At 35.8% G+C, this 20262-nt stretch overlaps 1 protein-coding gene across 1 annotated transcript; it reads right to left on the reverse strand.

Moving 5' to 3' along the window:
- Nucleotides 1-1118: 1118 nt before the first annotated feature.
- Nucleotides 1119-16647, reverse strand: LOC104091528 (mitochondrial fission protein ELM1). The gene is made up of 10 exons (XM_009596887.4): nucleotides 16163-16647; nucleotides 13724-13953; nucleotides 9164-9260; nucleotides 7237-7386; nucleotides 6988-7114; nucleotides 5996-6108; nucleotides 5844-5907; nucleotides 5659-5752; nucleotides 5453-5561; nucleotides 1119-1548 (listed from the first exon to the last, which is right to left on the reverse strand). Exons 1-10 carry the CDS (start codon nucleotides 16352-16354, stop codon nucleotides 1447-1449), a joined length of 1278 nt encoding a protein of 425 aa, XP_009595182.1. The 5' UTR covers nucleotides 16355-16647; the 3' UTR covers nucleotides 1119-1446.
- Between the last annotated feature and the right edge of the window lie 3615 nt (nucleotides 16648-20262).

Raw genomic sequence — 20262 nt, forward strand, 5'->3', positions numbered from 1 at the left:
TAAGACCTGAAATTTTAAAAATCATTTTAATTAAATTTTGTACCAAATTAAACTATGGCAAACACAATGAAAAGAAAGGAGTATTTATTTGCAATAATTTAGCAAAAACAACAAAGAAGTTAACTTTTCTAAGCTCAGTATTTGAGTTTGTGCCTTGGTGAAGAAAAAATTAGTATTCTTCATACAAAATTTTTATACAAGAGTACTGCGAAAACTAGAAACCCAGTTTTTGGATTTCTTTTTCAACCAAAAGCATAAGCAACCGGTAAATTTCGGTTTCTGGAGCAAACGGAATATGATAAATTTAAATTTATATAGAGGAAATAGAGAGTATTCTTCATCTGATTTAGTTTTACACCATAATTTAAATTAAAAGTTCTTCAATCTCAGCTTAATTTTCCTAACATTACATTTACACCTTATAAATATTGGTGGAGAAAGAACCAGGGAAATTTCAAGGAAATTAAGTTTTACCCCAATAATCCAAGGAATACTTCAGAAGCTACATTAGGTCAAGACACTAATGGATTCAATAATGGCTATTTATACTCCAAAAAGTCGTAAGCATTTGGACTACTTGATATTTATTTCAAATTATATTACTATCTGTTAATTTCTTCAAATTATTCCTCATAATCTCGTATAGTGATAATATACAGATCAAGCAGCAATATAATCTATTATAATGAATATTGTCTCTAAGCTGAAGACAAGTACGGAATGCTACTCGTTGACCAACAGATCGAATAGACTTTATAATCTGGTCCATTTGAAGTTTGATCCTAGTCTAGTATTTTTCTTTCTCTTAATAAACAGAGAAGACCAAACGCCAACACACACACATTAAATACGACGGAATAATGCATGCACCATCATGTACGTTTATTTTGTACTTTATAATTTACATACTCCCTCCGTTCACTTTTACTTGATTTGCATAACCAGGCTAAAAAAACACCACCGCAAAATTCAACTCTCCCATATTATGGGTAGCAGATCCACACAGAATGGCAACAGTTAAGAGGCTTGGAACTACATCCGGACTACGGAAGAATTCTATATCTACACACAGATAAATACAGAATGGCCATATTGTAGAAATTTCCAACGAAGCAGAATAAGATTTGAACTTGTTAAATTTTGATCTTTTATGACTTGAGGAAAGCAAACCGTGAAACAAAACATTCCGCCAAGCCATCCAATGCTTCTGCTTTACATATAAAGACTGACCTTTATTTTGTCAATATGTGCCAAAAACCCTCAATGGGTAAAAGAATAAGAGCCTCATTGTTCACCTCTGATTTTATCTGACAATTATTTCTTTTTCCTCCTATAAGATTTAAATCAATCATAATACATGACCTCAGAGCTCTGAACACATAATAAATAAAATAAAAGAAAAAAGAAAAGAAAATCTGTGGCAACAACAATATACACCAGGGGATTCTATGCTTTAATCTTCCATCCTCTTTCAGCAAGAGCTTCATTGACACGAGTAGCTGCAGTAGCAGTATCATTAAGCGGAGGGTAACTCCAACTTTCAGACATCTGTTGTTTTTTTTTTTTGGGAAGATAAAGAGAGAAAAAAAAAGAGAAAAATGTCAGAGCTTAACGTGAAAACAGAATTGCCAAGTAGTCTTCCAGAGACGAGAAGTTTCCTCTCAATTCCATAATCAACGCACTTCCAGTATTCCCACTTAATGGGGAAGATTCTTTATAGGGAAATAATAAAGCAGTTTAGGCATATTTCCACAAGCAAATATTCAGAGACAAGCAATTCATGATAATAGATTTCCACAGGCAAATACTCAGAGACAAGCAATTCATGATAAAAGATCTCCACAAGCAAATACTCAAGAGACAAGCAATTCACGATAATAGATATTTGGCAGGTCCCTGAATGTGATCCAACCATTCTCGGCTAAAAGAAGTCAACCAGGTGCACTAAGCTCCCGCTTTGTGCAAGGTCCGAGGAAGGGCCGGACCACAAGGGTCTATTGTACGCAACCTTACCCTGCATTTCTGCAAGAGGTTGTTTCCACGGCTCGAACCCATGATCTCCTGGTCATATGGCAGCAACTTTATCAGTTACGCCAAGGCTCCCCTTCGACTAAGAGAAGTCAACAGGGAGCAAATTTTGGAAACTGGAACCTCCTCGCTAAACTACAAGGCCTAGCACTCTTTTGAACTGCCAACTGATTGCAGCACAATGGACAGCAGTATATCTACCGACCATCTTATAACCTATGAAGAAAGAATGTCTAAAGACTCTAAACACCCTCAAGTATCCATTATTATTGCATAAGAAAATCCCAGAAGACAGGAAATCCTTTCTCAAATTTAGGAGCCATTATCGGTTGAGGACTGAATAACTCAGCGAAGGACGCCAAAAAGTGAAAAACTGAGTCACATCCCATATCTTCCTGCACTAATTTTCATTTCTCGTTGTCGGAGTAAAACTCCCAGATCTCAGGACATCCCAAAAACAACTCAACGATTTCCCTTTCTCAACTCTTTGCATTCATGAATAGTAGCAACCTTCTGAAAAGAGAAAAATCAATTTTTACACCAACCACCACCTCCAACCAATATCCCTTTCCTCTTCCCTCACCTGGCCCACACCAACAATCACCTCACACTCCAAGTTCCCCGGGCCTGTTCATGTTTCTTTTCTTCTTAGTAGCATTTACACATGTTCTTTTTTGCCGACTTAAGCTTTAAATAAACAATTACAAATACGGTGAAGTTGTTAAGTCACTTTTTATTCATTGAGCCGTTTAAAATTAAAAAACGTACTTAATATGATCTTTTGTCTTGCTAAATGACTGCTTTTATCCTAACTATATTGATGTAGTTTTATATTTTATTATAGAGTACTGTTATTCCTGTTCAATTCTAACACTCAACGATTTTAACTATTGGGTCAATTACTTAACCAGTTAACCCCACCCTGTAGTTTAAAAAATCTGAATATGCCTTCTGATTTGATAAATATTAATGAGCTCCCCACCAGTGTAATGCTTCATTAGATTAACCTCCTCCCTGCCCCATTATTCCTGTACAGTTCGAACATATTTATATAAAACCACAAAGCTCAATAAATAAATAACAAAAGGGAGGGAAAGTTCCAAGCACCCCCTTCATGCAGTCACTCCCCACTTAGCCCTGTTTCTCCATCCTCATCCCCCCACCCACCCCCCAAATCTCTCTTTCTCTTTAATGCCACAGGAGAGAACTCAGATATTTCTTAAACCCCTCCCTCAGATATCTATTGAGTTTTATTATAAAAGAGGGAGGGGTCTAAATAATGTCTATGCTTAATTCTATATGGAGATTTAACTCTCCTTATCCAACCAACCAAACAGGCCCTGAATTAATTTACTTTCTTCTATTCACTCAAGATAATTATAATGATGAAGCTGTCTTTTTTATTATTTGTTTAAATGAATGGAAATTTTTTGAAACACGTTAAAAATGTGTTTATTAGTATTACTAATTCTATAAGTAGTGCCTATTCATAGCTAACTTTTTATTGCTCATACAATGACTAGTTCAGCTAATGCTTAAGAAGATTGCATGTACATCATTTGTTACATTCAACACTTTACATTGGTTACAACAAATACACTTGAGTTCCAAACAAGTTGGGGCCGGTTATATGAATCCCCACTAGCCATGATTCTCCATTTAAACATTTTACAATGCTACCAATTTAATTTTAGAGCTACTTTGATGTTTACTACAATATATTAGCACGTCTAATTGATTTCCATTTGCTTTCACAACTTAGTTTTTTTTTTTCGAATAGACAAGTTTTTTTTAAAAAAAAATCTCAACAATTATGTTGTTTTTATTTACATTAGACAGAATACATAAGCAGCCCCTTAAACTTGTCCGTTTTTTTCACTTAGACACTTGAACTAAGACTTGTTTCTATTGAAAACCTCAACTATATTTAAATTGTGTCAATTAAACACATATTTTACATTTCTAAACAAAGTTTAGTGCGTGAGAGTCGCTTGCTATGACATACCAAATATTAAGAATGAGAAGAAGCCACGTCAAAAATAAAAGAGGCAAAATATGAAGAGAGAAAAAAATAAAAAAAATTATACGGGAAAAAGAAGAACGCCGACGAAACGAATGATATTTTCTTGGTTACCAAATCTGTAAAATAGGTGAATGATTTTTCTTCGTTACCAAACTGCGAAAGAAACACAACCGGCCTGGAAAAAAAAAACACCACCATGACACCATCTGTGAATGCCACTCGTTGTTCAACTGGTGAAGGCGTTGGAGATATCAAGATACAATCTGCAAAATTGACCCTTTCTTGTGAATACTTTGTGAAAAAGAAATGTCATGTATGTGCTCTTTTCCTCTCTTTGAAATGGGTATAGCTCTGTTTCAGCTGGTGAAGGCTTTGGAGATATTAGGATGAAATCTTGGTAAACTTTGAGAATTCTAACGGTCAGAATCTGAGGAGGGGAGAGGTGATCGTGACCAATTTTAAAGTTGCCAGGTCTCTACGGTGGTGGCAGATCTATGGTGGGGGAAGAGTGGTGATGGTCGGATCTGAGAAAAAGAAGAACGTGCTATGATGGCGATGGTCATGGCGGTTGCCGGAATCAGTAAAAGGTGGCTGCAAAATTTGTCACCAGAAAATTATTTTCAGGCGAAGTCTTCACATTTTCTGGCAACACGCGCTTTATTTTAAGTGAGATACACGCTATGTGCCAGCTCAGCAAGTTGTGTCTCATAGGTACACTTGGGTTTGGGTTCAAGTGTCCAATTGGAACAAGCCTTAGTATATGTGTCTAAGTGAAAAAACTGGACAAGTTTAAGGGGCTGTGTATGTATTCAGCCTTTACATTATCTAGTCATATATAACAATACCAAGCCTAATGATTAATGTTATTTTACTCAATAAGTTATATATCATTGCATCCAGTTATTAATACTTTCACTGTTTTGTTTTTTCCTAGTGATTTCATACCAAATTTTCGATAAAGAAAATAAACAAAGAACACAACTGGAATCAATATAGAGAATAGTTCCAGCATAGCAATCCAGATGTCTTCCTGTAAAGCTCACTTTCAAAACACACTATTCGCGTGACTTCTCATTATTTCTCCCTCAAGGAAACAATATCACGTAAGCACAAAAGAATAAACACACCAATCACGTTCTAAATTAACCACCAACTGGTGAAGCCCAAGTTATCGTACTGACAAGAACAGAAAAGTTTGGACACACAAGCACCTAGAATTGTCTAGGCATGCTTGTTTTGAAGAACAATCTTCCCTTTCTGCATGGCAGAATCTCATCACAGTAATCAACTACTGTGTGTGAGAACCACCAGGTTAGATCATAAAGACATACACACCGAATTTCCAAGCTATAGCTTGCCCAATTTTAGCTGTAAAGAAGGAAAAGAGTAAGGGATTCTTACATCCTCAAGTCCTGTAAATGGCCTAGTCAGTCCCCTCTCTCTGAGTGTCTTGTGGAAATCTGTGAGCTTCCATGTACAGCGTTCAGCTCCAGCTACATACACAGGCTTCCTGGGAAATAAGGTATGAATCACAATAAAATTTTAAGAAAACACAAGTACAGAAATACTAGATCATTAACGACTGCTGAGCTGATTGTCAGGCATACCCAGTACTGCAAGCCTCACTCAACATGCTAACTGAATCTGCTGTGATGACAAAAGCATCCGCCCAAGCCAGATGCCCCATGTGTGGATTTGGCTCTGAAGATATAAGAAAATATATCCCTTCGATTATCCTTCAAATAAAATTATAACTACACGAACTAATACAAATAAATCTGTCTTGAGTCACCTGCACCATTCCAAATGCATACTTTTGGATCCATACCAAGCTCTTTGACCACGATATAGGAATGCTACAAGAAGTCAATGAGGCTCAGAGAGTCAGGCACATTAAACATGTTGGCACTTGGTATAATTTGAAAGAGAATCTGTAAAGAGTACCTTTGCTGGTGTCCTTCTGGAGAACGATATTCTTATGGTCCCGCAGCTCGTAAGAACATTGTGAAGGGAGGCTGTTAACTGCTTAACAAGGTCTGGCCCATACCTGCAGTATCCTAATAATAATCCATGAAAGATATAAGTTGAATACACAGGAACGCAGCGGTGAAGGTAGACAATGAACAAAATAAATCATACTCAACAGTCCTGATGAAATTTCATGAATTCCCATACATGTCTTACTTTTCCTAGACTGTTTAACAACTGAAGGTACAAAAGCAAGATTTTTCGACAAAATATCATGCAAAACATGAAATAAAGATGATTAATCTATATAGATGTTAGCCAATTGAAAAGGAACGACAATCATTTAGTAAAGATTGGAACGCACAATAGCGAACCAACCAATATGAAACCCAGTTATAGTTATGAAGATAAAGTACAGTCATGTTGAGCAGCAACAATATAAAAGCACAAAACTTGGTTACAAATATCCTAAAACTAGGAGCCAAGCAATATCCATGCATAAAGATAAAAGTGCACTCAAGCAGATGTTGAGCAGCAAGAATTAAAAAGCACTAAATCTACACAAAAAGACTTGGCTCCTTGACATAGAGGAAGTTTGCTATTCAATCCTCTCATTCAGTTATTCTTACCCAGTCAAGTTCGATGATTGACTCCACAACAACCAATGCTCTAGCCTGAGATTCATATGGAACTACGTATAATAGCAGAGGGGCCAGTTTCTACTAAATGCTTTTTGCATTACAAGCAAGATATCTTTTCACAAACTTCGCACCCATCCGTATAACCATTAAATACTTCAAAATTCTACATCATATATTCCTATTCATATCTCATGCGATTTTTTCATATGCTGTATTACCATATCTCATGTGATCTCAGACCTGTCTTTTCATACTTTCCCTTTAAGTTATGAAATTTAATTTTGTAATGGACGGATATCAGTGGTTTGGCTTGAAGAAATATCGTACTTGTAGGGCCTCCAATGTTCACCACCAGTAACGGCTTTGGCAAAGGTGCAAACTCTTCATGCCAGGTGATGGCTGCAGCTCTAAGTGCAGTAAAATCAACTTGATGTAGAGCTCCTACTGTAAGTACCTTTACAGAAAACACAAAGGCACAGCCCAGAAATGAAACCAGTTTAGATACAACAGCTCTCAACTCAGAAATATACTGCATATTACATGCTAAAACTGTGTGTAAATGTTGAGGATACCTACAACATGCTTATCAGGTGGTTCATGGGGTGTTATCCACTTGTGCAGAAAACGAGGAACTTGTTCCTTTCCTTGAGGAGTTAAAGGGTAATAGTCATGCTTGGGGGTGATTACCAAGTCGAATCTATCCAAACGGGATCTTGGATGCTGAATCTGAAGTTGAAATGCAGCAGAGGCAAATAAATGAGATTTTCTTCTCCAGACCCAAAATTATTCAAGAATTTACAAAAGATAAAATGATGTATTGTCCAAATATGTACTAACAGCTTTCTTTGCAAGCTAAACAGAAAAGGCAGCAGCTACCATTAGCAGATCCTAAAATTGAGGAATCCTTCATGAGTCAACCAGTACTTTGGAAAAAAGATCAGGACAAAAATATTCCAGAAGTCTCTAGTCAGTGACTTGGGCAATATCAACTATCGGTTATCCTTATCAGGAGAATATCTATCGCTCCTAAAGTATCAGTCACTGATAAGAAACAAGGCAGCTATAGAAAAATATTTAATAAGCCCAAAGGACTTCTCAATAATTTAGTCTCTAATAAGCAACCAGTAAGAAACTACAGGACTAAACTACCTTATAAAGTTTTTTTTTTTTAAAAAAGACATCGCGAGACTAAATTGCATCTTTCTCATCTGAAAGTTGGACATATAAGCATATCTAAAGAAATGGAAGTAGTTGTAGAGCATGAAGCTTTTCATCAAATTCTTCAGTCATTTTCTTCGTTCCTACTCTCCCTCCCTCCCTCCCCCCCCCCCCTTCCCCCCAAACAAAAGTAGATGAAAGTTCATAGATAAATAAGTTTTCCAAAAGAAAGAATTAAACTTCTTTTAGGGAACAAGGGTGGCGTGATAGCAACTACTTTATATTAGACAGCAAAAAGAGAATGTCAGTGGGCAATAAAATCAATCAAGTAAAGAAATAAACTGGCAATTACAAAGAAAGAGATCATGAGTTTCAATTGTGTTAAGAAACATAAATTTGTTTCTTGTAACCTTGTCTTTTAACCATTCAGGGTTACACTGCAGATATTCAAGATACTTTAGACCTAGTTCGATAAACTTTTAAGCCATTCATAGTTAGGCTATTAATTAAGATGCTTTAACCAACCCTTGGAACATATTCAACAATATTTTTGGCCTGAGTTGGGTCATGCCACAGAGTTTGAGACAAGCACAGATTAGTTGGAGTTCATGGGAAGTTGATAAGGCAATCAAGAAAGTCTGGTTGATGATTCCTACAGCTATTTTTTGGTGTTTATGGACTGAGAGGAATAAAAGATGTTTTGACGGCATCTCAACTCCAAATCACTCTCTTAAAGCTAATGCTTACTTAATCTTTTCAGTTGGACCAAGTTGTGCCATTACTGGACAGTTTTGGATTTTGTTAGTGCTCTAGTCTTAGATTGACTTTTTGTGTAGTAGCTACCAGCTCTCTTTAGTCTTTTGTCTCTTGTAATTATGCTCCTTGTAACTTTGCATCTTCTTAATGCCTTATTAATCAACAACTTACTTCATTTTTAAAAAAAAAAGAAGCTTTAACCAACCCTATTTGAACAAAACTGATATGTTCTCAGTCCCCTGTAGATCCAAGCAGCTCATATGATTCCAGCTGTCAGTTGTTAAAACACATGCCTTCTTCCCAAAAATGCTTCTTGCCTCTATAACAGGGACTTAGAATTATTGCAGATATGTTACCAAATATCTCTAGTGATACTAAAAACTCTCCAGTTATTTCATCATTGAAGCTGAAATGTCATTTGAGATATTGTCCAGCCACCAACCTCACCACCAAAAAATAATTTTTTTTTTTATAATAAAAGAACATGAGTAAAGATAAAAAATGAGAAGAAGAGGTGAAATGGACTTTCAACTATAACAATCTGCAGAAGAAAAAACATGTTCCACTGCGGAAGCATCAGGTTTCATACCTGGACAACGAAAACATTATCAGATGCCAATCTTTTAATGGAGCTAGTTATTGAGATCGTATCTCTTCCAGATGCAACCACCAGCAATGGACCATCCCTGAGAATGAGCAATATATTAGCTCATCATTACTTCACCGAGTAGAAAGAGAACAAACATTATTTTTCGGGTTACAAAATGTGAAGGTTATTTTCAAAAAAATTATATCAAAATGACATCAAAACAAAAAATAATTTTTTTTAGATAAAGAAACCCTACTCAAGGTCATATGTGTATCCTATTAAAAAAGCACTCCAAAAGGTTTAGAGCAATTATAACAAAGCTGAAGCGAGCTAATGAAGAATGAAAGTTCTGGTTTGGTAATTTGCCTTCTGACTCAATTCCTACCGTTGTTATTGCCTTCACTCCTCTTCATAAGAAAAAATCACATGATTAAAAAGAGCAATAAACTTGGCAGCTCTTCAACTTTTGATAATTATGACATAAACCCTTCAAATAGTTTTGGACTCAACTAAACCCTTTAACTACCAAAATGGTCCCATGTAAGCCCTTCAGTTGAAATTCGGCATATTCAACGAAATCTGGGACATCTACAAAGTTTTTAATAATTTAAGGTTTTATACAAAAAGCATAAAGGATCACGTGTGAAAACAGCGGAAAGAGATACACAGAAGTTTCCCATTACTGTGAGGATATCCCTTTAGCCCAAGTTCACCCTAATTATGGATGAGCTAACCAATAACATGCCATATAAGGTTTCAGTGTGCATGCTATTGGTATATGATATTGTGTTAATTGCTCAAACTAGCAAGGGAGATAACAAAAGCTGGAACTACAGAGAAACACTTTTAATATTAACGAATTTAATATAAGTAAGACAGGGATGGTTACCCGAAATGATTCAACATACCTTCAAATGGACCAGTTAGCGGGTGAAATACTATGGTGATTGAAGGTGCTAAAAAGGACAAGGTAGATTTAAAATCATGTGAAGGCTTAATTGTTGTTATACTTACACTAAGTCCGGTAGGTACAAGTGTATTCTTGTAGAACGTCCAATTTGCCCCGAAAGACAAATTACTTACCAATGTTGGAATGAAATGAGCCCAAATAGAGGATAATATATATAGGATTCATATTGTTGGCCCTAACTTGTTTGTGTTTGGTGCATTAGTTCAATGACTGATTTAATTAGGGGGTAAACTTTAATTTAAAAACTTCAATTATATAGTCATCTCTTTGTGTAGTTCAAAATCAAAAGTATCTCCCTTCTTATAAGATTATTATTCGCTAATTACCAAACTTAAAATTCAATCACAAATTGTCTCGAAATTGCCTTCATATTGCAGTTCAAGCATGGCTGAATCTTAACAACACCAGCAATAAAAACCCCAGTGTAACCCCACAAATGGGGTCTGGGTAGGGTTGTGTGTATGAGAACCTTAGTCGTTCTATATTTGGTTATGCCCAAGTTTTTATTTAAATAAGAATTTAAGACTACACTCTGTTAGGAGTTCTCAACCAACTTTTTCTAACAGCAGTTATTCGCTCCTCAACAATGATGTAATTATATGAATAAGGTAGTTGCAGAGATATTTAAAGAAAATGTAGTAAAATGTATCGTAACTTCGCTAGATGCTTGAGAAGAGAAGAATTCCTATTAAATATATTAAAAAATATTAAGGAATAATGTCATCAAGGAGATGTACAACTGAGCAAGATTACAAGTGTGAGAACAATGGAAGGAGATACAGAGAGGCTTCCTGTAATTGTTAGCTTACACCAGAGATTTATTTTTAGCCCATATTTGTTAATCCAAGTTATGAATAAGAAGATCATGATTGTGTTAATTGATGAAACTAGCATGAGAGTTAACAAAAAACGGGAAGAATGGAAAAACAGGCTAAAAAAGGGTTTTAGAATAAGTAGAAGTTAGAAAAAATTCATGCACCGCAACTTTAACCCAGAAAGAAGAATAGTAGAAGTGATATTAGATGGAATCATAGATGCAGACAACTAAAATATCAAAGTCTTTTAGGAAAATCACATGATAAAAGAACATGTAACACATAAAATAAAAAAGGAAGATGGTTGAAAACGGAAGACTGCTATGGGAGTGCTATGTGATAGTAAGATATTTACCAAAATAAAGACAAGTTCTATAAAATGGTTTGAAACCGGCAATGTTATATGGGAGTTGTTGAAAGACAAGACATTTTTTTCCTTTTAACAGCGGTAATGTCTGGGCCACCTTGCGCACCTAGTTATTCCACCGGATACTTGTAATCTCCCACTAGCATAGGTATCGGGTAAATCTGTGCACCAAAGCTTTAAAAGATAGGAAGAAATCACCTAGTATTTTTGTCTTTGCTAGCACTTGAACCCTAGTTTCCGAGGTTTGCACCCACTTCATTAAACGCAAGCCACACCTTTGGGTGCGAAAGTCAAGAGATTTATGCATTTAGATAATAAAAAAATCTATGTTCATAGTACAGAATATTCTCTGTAAATTTGTTAAATTTGAAAACTCAATATTTAGGTAAATTTTCTTATTTCATGCAGTCCAGATTTACCTTACATATAAAACCTTGAACTCCTATATAAGGAGTCGTCTTGTATATTCAACATTAAAAAAAAGGAGTCGTCTTGTATGTGTCTACAATCAATTCAAGACGCCCCCCCTCCCCCCTTTTTAACATGGTATAAGAACCTCTAAATTCTTGGTAAAGTAAGTAGCTTTCGTCTACCCGCATGTGCGGGCATGCCTAGCCAGAGTTTCCTTCTTTTCCATAAGCATATAATTCTTGTTTCTTCAAAGATTCTTCTTCTCCTCTTTTCTTTATGGTACCGAAGTTGGGTATCGAGTTCCAACTCTGAAAGTAAAATTTTCGATCACTTTCCTGTTAAGGTTGTCTCCTCCTCTTTTTATTTATAGAATGCGATTTCATGTATTGAGTTCCTCCTTCGATTATTGAATCTCTACCCAGTATTCCCACAAAAGAAGAAGTCTTCTTCTCTTCCTCGTGGATTCACGTCGCCCAACACGTCTTTATCTAGTCAGCAGTATGTCATTGTCCAAAGACATGTAAATGTCATATTAGCAAGCAGCCATCACATAACCTAGTAAGCAGTCAAATCATCGTTCAATTATCAGTAACGTATCCTCAAACAGTAGCTTTTTTCGGCATACTTGACTTGACTTTCCACTTTTGACGTACAAACTCAAGTTGCTTCACCACCTTGAGTTTGAGGGGCGTGTTGAAAGACAAGAAAGTTAATGTAGCTATATATTAAACTATTCCAGATCCATTCCATATGTTTAGGTTAACTGTATAGAATATGCTCCCTAATTGTATCATAATTAAGAATCTCATTACTTAAGTAATTTCCTTATTTAATAGTAACTTCTATTATTTCACGTTATCTAAAATTTACCTTACATATAGCAGACTAGACTCCTATATAAGAAATTGGAATGCTATGTCCCAACATATCATAAAATTAGTGTTAAAAAATGTGATGTTAAGATGTATGTACAATCATACAAAATTAGCTAAGCATAGTACTACTGGCAGGCTGGCAGCGGATGTAAGTAGAGCACATAACAAAAGAAAACCGCATGAGATAATTTCCTCATATTCCACATAGACCTTCACGTGGCACCAACCATTAAGTGTGATACTACAATAATTGAAAGTGCTAAAAGGGGACTAGGTATGATCTAGATCACATAGAAGGAAATTGTCCCAACAAGCTATCTCCCAGCATCCGTGTGGACATAATTAACAACAGAATGCAATGGAAATGAAGGATCCATATAGACGACACCAAGTAATTTAAACTAAACATTAGCTGTTGTTGCTTACAAGGTCCAATGTTTGCCAAGAGTCTTTTTAGTTTGACAAGAAATTGTGTCATCATAAGAATTAAGTATGAGATTGACAGAATCTCTAATTTCAGAAAACTTATAGTTCTCTTCAGAGACAGATTATGATAGAACGAAATGAGCGAACAAAAATAGAGGATTCACACAGCCATCAGAACGAACTTAAGATAGGGAAGTAGTTGATCAATTGATTTTTGGTAAATTCCACCCCCGCGACAGCCCCACGTACCCTCCTCAATTGCCAGTAGTATTTTTTTTCCCCCATTTTTCTCCCTATAGTAACTTAAACTCCGACCTCTTGGTTAAAAGTGGGAAGGCTTTACCACTACAGAACTGAAAAATTGTTATCTTTATTGACTAAAACTCAAACGATCCATGAGATTCTCAACTAATAAAGAATCGAATGCATCGTACAATATTATACATGCTCAAAAACGTGACCATTCAACTGTATTTCGCATAACAATTCAATAACTAGAATTTACCTATTTTTGTACAAATGTACTAGCCCCAACAAAGAAAACCAATACTACAAGCATTCTTTGTTGTGTATATCTACTATGATTCGGGCAAAGAAATTTACTACGCAATTAAGCAATTATCATAAGATGCAACAGGAATCAAACAAATCACATAAGTCATCAAAAACTGATGAAGTCCGGAATTGAATACTTACTTTTCAAATGTCTCGCGGGCCATTCTAACTATACTCTTCACATCAGCTTCCAAAATAGATGATAAGCCTGCATTGCCACCATTTTCCAAAGGAAAAGGTCCTAGTTTTCCAGCCCTACTTCTCAATAGAAACCCACGTATCTGGCTTATGATGTAATACAGCCTTTTGTGGAGAGATACAGGAAGCCAGTGTAGCCACTCATTGACTCCTCCTCTTGGTCTTGTAACCCGCTGCATGTACAGATAGCATCAACAATGATTTCAAGAAACAAGGTTTGATTGGCAATTACAATTTCCCAAAATAAATACAGATCTTTCAAGCTTATCAGCCACTCCTTACCTTTTTGTGTCACTTTGTAAGTTAATAATTTTAAAAAAAAAAAACTGTTCGAATAAAAAATTATAAGAAATTTCTAATATCAGCCAATTCACTAGAAACTTCAGCTGTTTCATTCACCCTATTCATGCAAATTTTTTAACCAAAACAAGCCTCTGGTTCAGTAGAAAGTTTTACCAATCAATTAAGATCAGGCTGAAAGCAATACACTGAAGAAGGGCATTAACAAGTTACCTCCCCATCCCCCCTTTTCTGGTGGGCGTGTGAACACTGGAGCAAAAAAATGCAAGAATAAAATGCAACCCGTTACGTACAAACATCCTTCAGAGTAATATGGATTCCAAAACAGCACAAGTCAAATTCCTGACATCGTTTGTCAGAGCAACATGAACACCAAAAAACTTTGAGCTTTGATTTGATTAAAAAAAAACACATAACATATTTATGCAACTACGAAATGGTTGATAAGGTTGTGTCCTTTCTTGTTTTAACATCTTGTGCCTAAGCTTATAGATTGTGTACCGTTTACCTGAAATGCGTAGAAAGCATAACTTGCCAAAAGCATGGAAACTTCCTTCTTTTTTCTTTATCCTTTTCTTTTTTGGTTAACTATGCAGGATCAATCTCATCTGAGTTACTATTAAACTCTCTCTCTCTCTCTCTCTCTCTCTCTCTCTCTCTCTCTCTCTCTCTCTCTCTCTCTCTCTCTCTCTTATTGATAATGAGTTACTATTAAACTCATAAAATGCCATATCTTGAACCTCATGGACACATTCTTGGATACGGATTTATTGTGGTTATATTTGACAAAGCTATCAGTTCAAACCTAACAGGTAACCACTTAAGTTTTTGGAAGAGGAAGGGGGGCCCATAAGTTCGTTTTCTGGGTATGTTGCTAAATTCGTGTCCTTTGAATTGATCTTTTGACAAGAAAATGAGGCAAATTCCGCAAATCGTTACCTAATGCATGAGCTTCTAGAATTTGTAGAAGGATCAAATAAATAGCGAAGTAACCAAGAAGCAAATCAGGGTAGGAAATATAAAAGAGCTTGTTGGGGGTAGTGGTCAAGACTTACGCTTTGTTTTCCTCATAAAAAAATTAAAAAATAGGGTAGGCAAAAAAGGTTACAAGTGAACAGGACTGTAGTCCTAGTTCTATGTGCAAGGATTGAAGCAAGAAAAAAGCAACTTAAAAACAAAGGCAATAAGATCCTAAACCCCAAGAAAAGTCTATAGGCAAAGCAGTAAAAAGTTATCAACCTTTTTACTGGTTAAGGAAATATTAACCACGGTCAGCACAATATTACTCTTCGAAGTCTCAAGACGCAATATTTCAATTCCATGCCCACTATCTTTTCATATTTTGACTTTTCTACCCTATAAATTCTGAAAGAACCCTTTCAGAATATACCTTTGCCAACCCTAAACTTTAAATTTCCCTAAGACTCCTATTTCTATGCATTGGATACCACCCAAACATTTCATAAGTTTGTCCATTACCACTTTCAATCCCCTAGTGCTACCACACATCCATGTCTAAAATAATTGCCAGATATCAGCACAGAAAGCACATAATATAATAGTCCAGCAACTCTAAATCGTTCTTTTTTTAACATCCTAGAAATCCACGAGGCTAGTGGCGCACGGTTCAAAACTTAGTAGATAATGAGTCCGCCACTCCACCCTTCTCCACTTAAATACTAGTCTTTTGTCTGCGACACGGTTCGATCCCGTGACGTGCGTGTAACCCGTAACACATTACGGGTTGCACTCTTACCACTAGACCAAAGCCCTGGGCAACTCTAAATCGCACTCATTATAATTTAATTTCATTAGGTCCATGTAAGAGTCAGGAAGACACTCGCTAAATCACTCGTGAACATTTCCATCTATGTCACAAAAGTATTTTCCAATTTAACACAGTTTAAGTTTCCTGCAATTTTATCGATCCTCTATATAAACAACCACTACTGGCCCACAATTGACAGCATCTACACAATCTAGGGTAACCATGAGTACTTTCTGCCAACTGAAATCAAATAGGACGACAAAAAAACATACAAAATTGAAAATTCTATTAGAAAAAAGGGAAAAAGAACTCACATATAAAGTGTGTTTGTCGGAGAGGCCGAGAGCTTGAACCAAGCCAATACTTTGGTTCTCAGAAGCAGGAAAACCAGTGCCGATGATAACAGCTCGTCTAATCACGCCATGTACTCCGCCTTCGAATATATCCGGCACACCGCCCATTCTTCGTGGACTTGCCGGAGGTTCTGGAAGCCGTATTGGCTTCATTTTGTAGTTAACTATAAGCAATCAAACCCTAAAACTCTGTGTATGTGTATAATTATGTGTGAATTGAATGGCGGCTTCAGTGAAAGAAAGCTGAGGATCGGAAGGGAAATAGGAGTTGTCTGAAAACCTGTGATGGATGGCTTTAGACAACCGCAAAGGCCAAACTCCTTCCTTTCGGTCTCTTCTTCTTCTTTCGTCTTTTCTCTTTTTGATGATTGTTTATGCGTGGGGATGACGACAAGGTTTTCCTCTTCTTCTTCTTCTTCTTTTTTTGTGCTCAATTGCGGAATTTCTAAGAACATGCTTTTTCTTTTCTTTGGGAAAAATATATATTATCAGTTCATTAATGACATCAATAACCAAAATGTAATTTGCAATTTTCATTCTTATACATGTGTTTTTTTGTGATTTATAGTACTTTATTTAAATTTTTTTATGATATGTATTCTAATTTCCTTAATTCGTTACAAAATCATAAAAAAGCCTTAACAAGATAATAAAATTAAAATGAATAAAACTTAATTTAAATTAAAAATAAAACCTCGTGTCAAAGACACTAACAGCTTGTTTGGATATTTGTTACATATTGTATTGTATCGTATTGTTACTTTAAATATAAAGTTTGTTGTGATTGTTACTTAAATTTTATTATATCATATCGTTAAATCAATTGTTACGTAACGACGAAAAGTATCACTTTATGTAACGACGGATTTGGTGTGGTGGCATCGTTACCTTTTTTTCCTCTCATTTGCACTTCTTTATTATTAAATAATCATATTTTATCTTTTACCCTACTTTTTATATAATAATTCTACTAATGTTGCAAGTTTATTCTTCATATTTTTTTTGTGTGACATAATGAAACAACGGCAAATGATACAATCTATCCAAGCATTGTATTCATCTAACAATACAGTACAATACAATACGATACATTATGAAACGACATGTAACAACCATCCAAACAAGTTGTAAGGGGTTGTTGGGTTTGTTGATAAGGAGTAACTATTATTACTCTATATTCAAAACCAGTAAATCAATAAACGTTAGTTTAAAGAAAAAAATAAAGCAGGAAATATTCCGAGCCCACAAGTTTCTTGTGTTTTCTTAAGGAATTTAATCCCCTCATAATGCCCAAGGTTGCGGATTAATTCCTCCCAATATAGAACGGAATAACTATTATGTGATAGCGGCACTTCAAATCACAGAATTTTGGCGAACTCAAATGGCGGAGCAAATCACACAAAATGCTTACGTTTTGCTTTTTGAAAAACCAATGCAGTATGCAGAAAATTGAGGGGAGAGATTTCAGATTTTACAGTGGTGGAAAATGAGGCTAAGCCTCTCTATTTATAGACAATGAAAGGGTGAAATGAAGAGGTACAATCCAAGAGGTGCCTCTTTCATTTCCCGTTCACACCCCTTAATAAAAACGCAACAATCCCCCACATGAATGGGGAATAGACATATGTGAAAAAATATGCATGAAAATACTATGTGATTCGCAATTAAAGATTAATCGCATCTGGATAAGTAGGTTTCCCTTTGAACTTTCCGTAGTAAGCTTATGTCGGATATACTCGGTCAATCGGTAGATTTGATATCTTTGAATCGTCGAACTTTGGTGTATACCTAGATAACCATAAATCACACAATCAACCTTTAACTGTCTTTGGTTCTCATTGTTGTGTTCGTTTCAGCCATGAACACCACCTGGTTCATAAATGCGTAGAGAACTGGCCTTACAAAATTCTCCTTGAAGCGACTTACACTTCACACTTACATAGGTGATTCCTAAGCGTGTTATCTCGTAGATACACTATTTGATATACCCCGTATCAAATTTAGAAACCATTAAAAAGCCTTAACGCTTTATCCTTGGTACTGAACATTGTCTCATCACGAGAATGGACCAAAAAAAAAATATCTGACAATGTTGAACCGTCATTAATGACTTTGTTTGATATCTTTGAACCTAGATCTTGGGATCTCCAGTCTTCTAGGTAGAGTTACCGCCATAATGACTTGTCCTCGGCCATAGTCCCATTCCCTTTGATGACTTCTCAACTGCCTCTCTATGTAGGCCTTTTGTAAGCGGATCCAATACATTATCTTTTGACTTTACATAGTCAATTGTGATAATTCCACTAGAGAGTAGTTGTCTAACGGTATTATGCCTTCGTCGAATGTGACGAAATTTCCCGTTATACATAACGCTCCCAACCCTTCCTATTGTTGCTTGACTGTCGCAATATATGCATACATGTGCCACAGGTTTGGGCCAAAATAGAATGTCTTCTACAAAATTCCGGAGCCATTCAGATTCTTCACCGGCCTTATCTAAAGCTATAAACTCAGACTCTATTGTAGAGTGGGCGATGCATGTCTGGTTGGACGACTTCCAAGACACTGCTCCTCCACCAATGGTAAAAACGTATCCACTTATGGATTTTGATTCCATTGATCCAGTGATCCAATTTGCATCATTATTTCCCTCAACAACTGCGGGATAATTATTGTAATGTAATGCATAGTCTTGGGTATATTTCAAATATCCCAAAACTCATTTCATTACTATCCAACGAGCCTGGTTGGGATTACTTGTGTATCGACTAAGCTTACTTATCGCACAAGCTATATCAGGTCGTGTATAATTCATAATGTACATTAAACTTCCCAACACTCGAGCATATTCCAATTGAGACTTGCTTTGACCTTTATTATTTACAAGAGTATGGTTTAAATCAATTGGCATTTTTGCTTCTTTAAAGTCCAAATATTTGAACTTTTCAAGTACCATTTTAATATAATGATATTGAGACAAAGCTAGACCTTGAGGAGTTTGAAAGGTCTTAATTCCCAAAATTAAATCGGCAACTCCTAAGTCTTTCATATCAAACTTACTAGTAAGCATGCGCTTATAGCATTTATGTTAGTAATGTCGTTACTCATTATCAACATATCATCCACATATAAACAAATAATGACTATTTAATTTGGAGTATTCTTAATGTAAAAACATTTGTCACACTCATTGATCTTGAAACCATTTGACAACATTGTTTGGTCAAATTTCGCATGCCATTGTTTTAGTGCTTGTTTTAGTCCATAAAGTGACTTAACAAGTCGACACACCTTCTTTTCTTTTTCGAAAACTACAAACCTTTCAGGTTGTTCCATATAGATTTCTTCCTCTAAATCTCCATTTAAGAAGGTTGTCTTTACATCCATCTGATGGATTTGAAGGCCATACATGGCGGCTAACGCTATTAACACTCGGATAGATGTAATCCTTGTTACCGGCGAGTATCTGTCAAAGTAATCAAGACCTTCTCGTTGTCTAAACCCTTTAACAACTAATCTTGCCTTATATTTGTCAATAGTACCATCAACTTTCATTTTCCTTTTGAAAATCTATTTAGAACCCAAAGATTTATTTTCCGGAGGAAGATCAACCAATTCCCAAATATGATTACTTAATATGGATTCTATCTCACTATTGACTGCCTCTTTCCAATATTGTGCTTCCGAGGAAGACATTGCTTCTTTGAACGTTTGAGGCTCATTTTCCAACAAAAATGTTAGAAAGTTTGGTCCAAAGGAAGTAGTTGTCCTTTGACGTTTACTACGTCTTGAATTTTCCTCATTAAACGTACTTTCCTTTTCTTCTTCTCGAGGTTGCTTAGATTTTTCACTAGACGACTCACATTCATTTTTATATGGATAAATATTCTCAAAGAATTCAGCATTATCAGATTCGATTACCATATTAATATGAATGTCGGGATTTTCTGATTTATGAACCAGAAAACGATATGCTTTACTATTTCTTGCATATCCTATAAAAACACAATCAACCGTTTTCGGTCCAATATTCACCCTTTTGGGTTTAGGAATTTGCACTT

Source organism: Nicotiana tomentosiformis, chromosome 11 (assembly GCF_000390325.3).
Source record: "Nicotiana tomentosiformis chromosome 11, ASM39032v3, whole genome shotgun sequence".
NCBI classification, from domain to species: domain Eukaryota; kingdom Viridiplantae; phylum Streptophyta; class Magnoliopsida; order Solanales; family Solanaceae; genus Nicotiana; species Nicotiana tomentosiformis.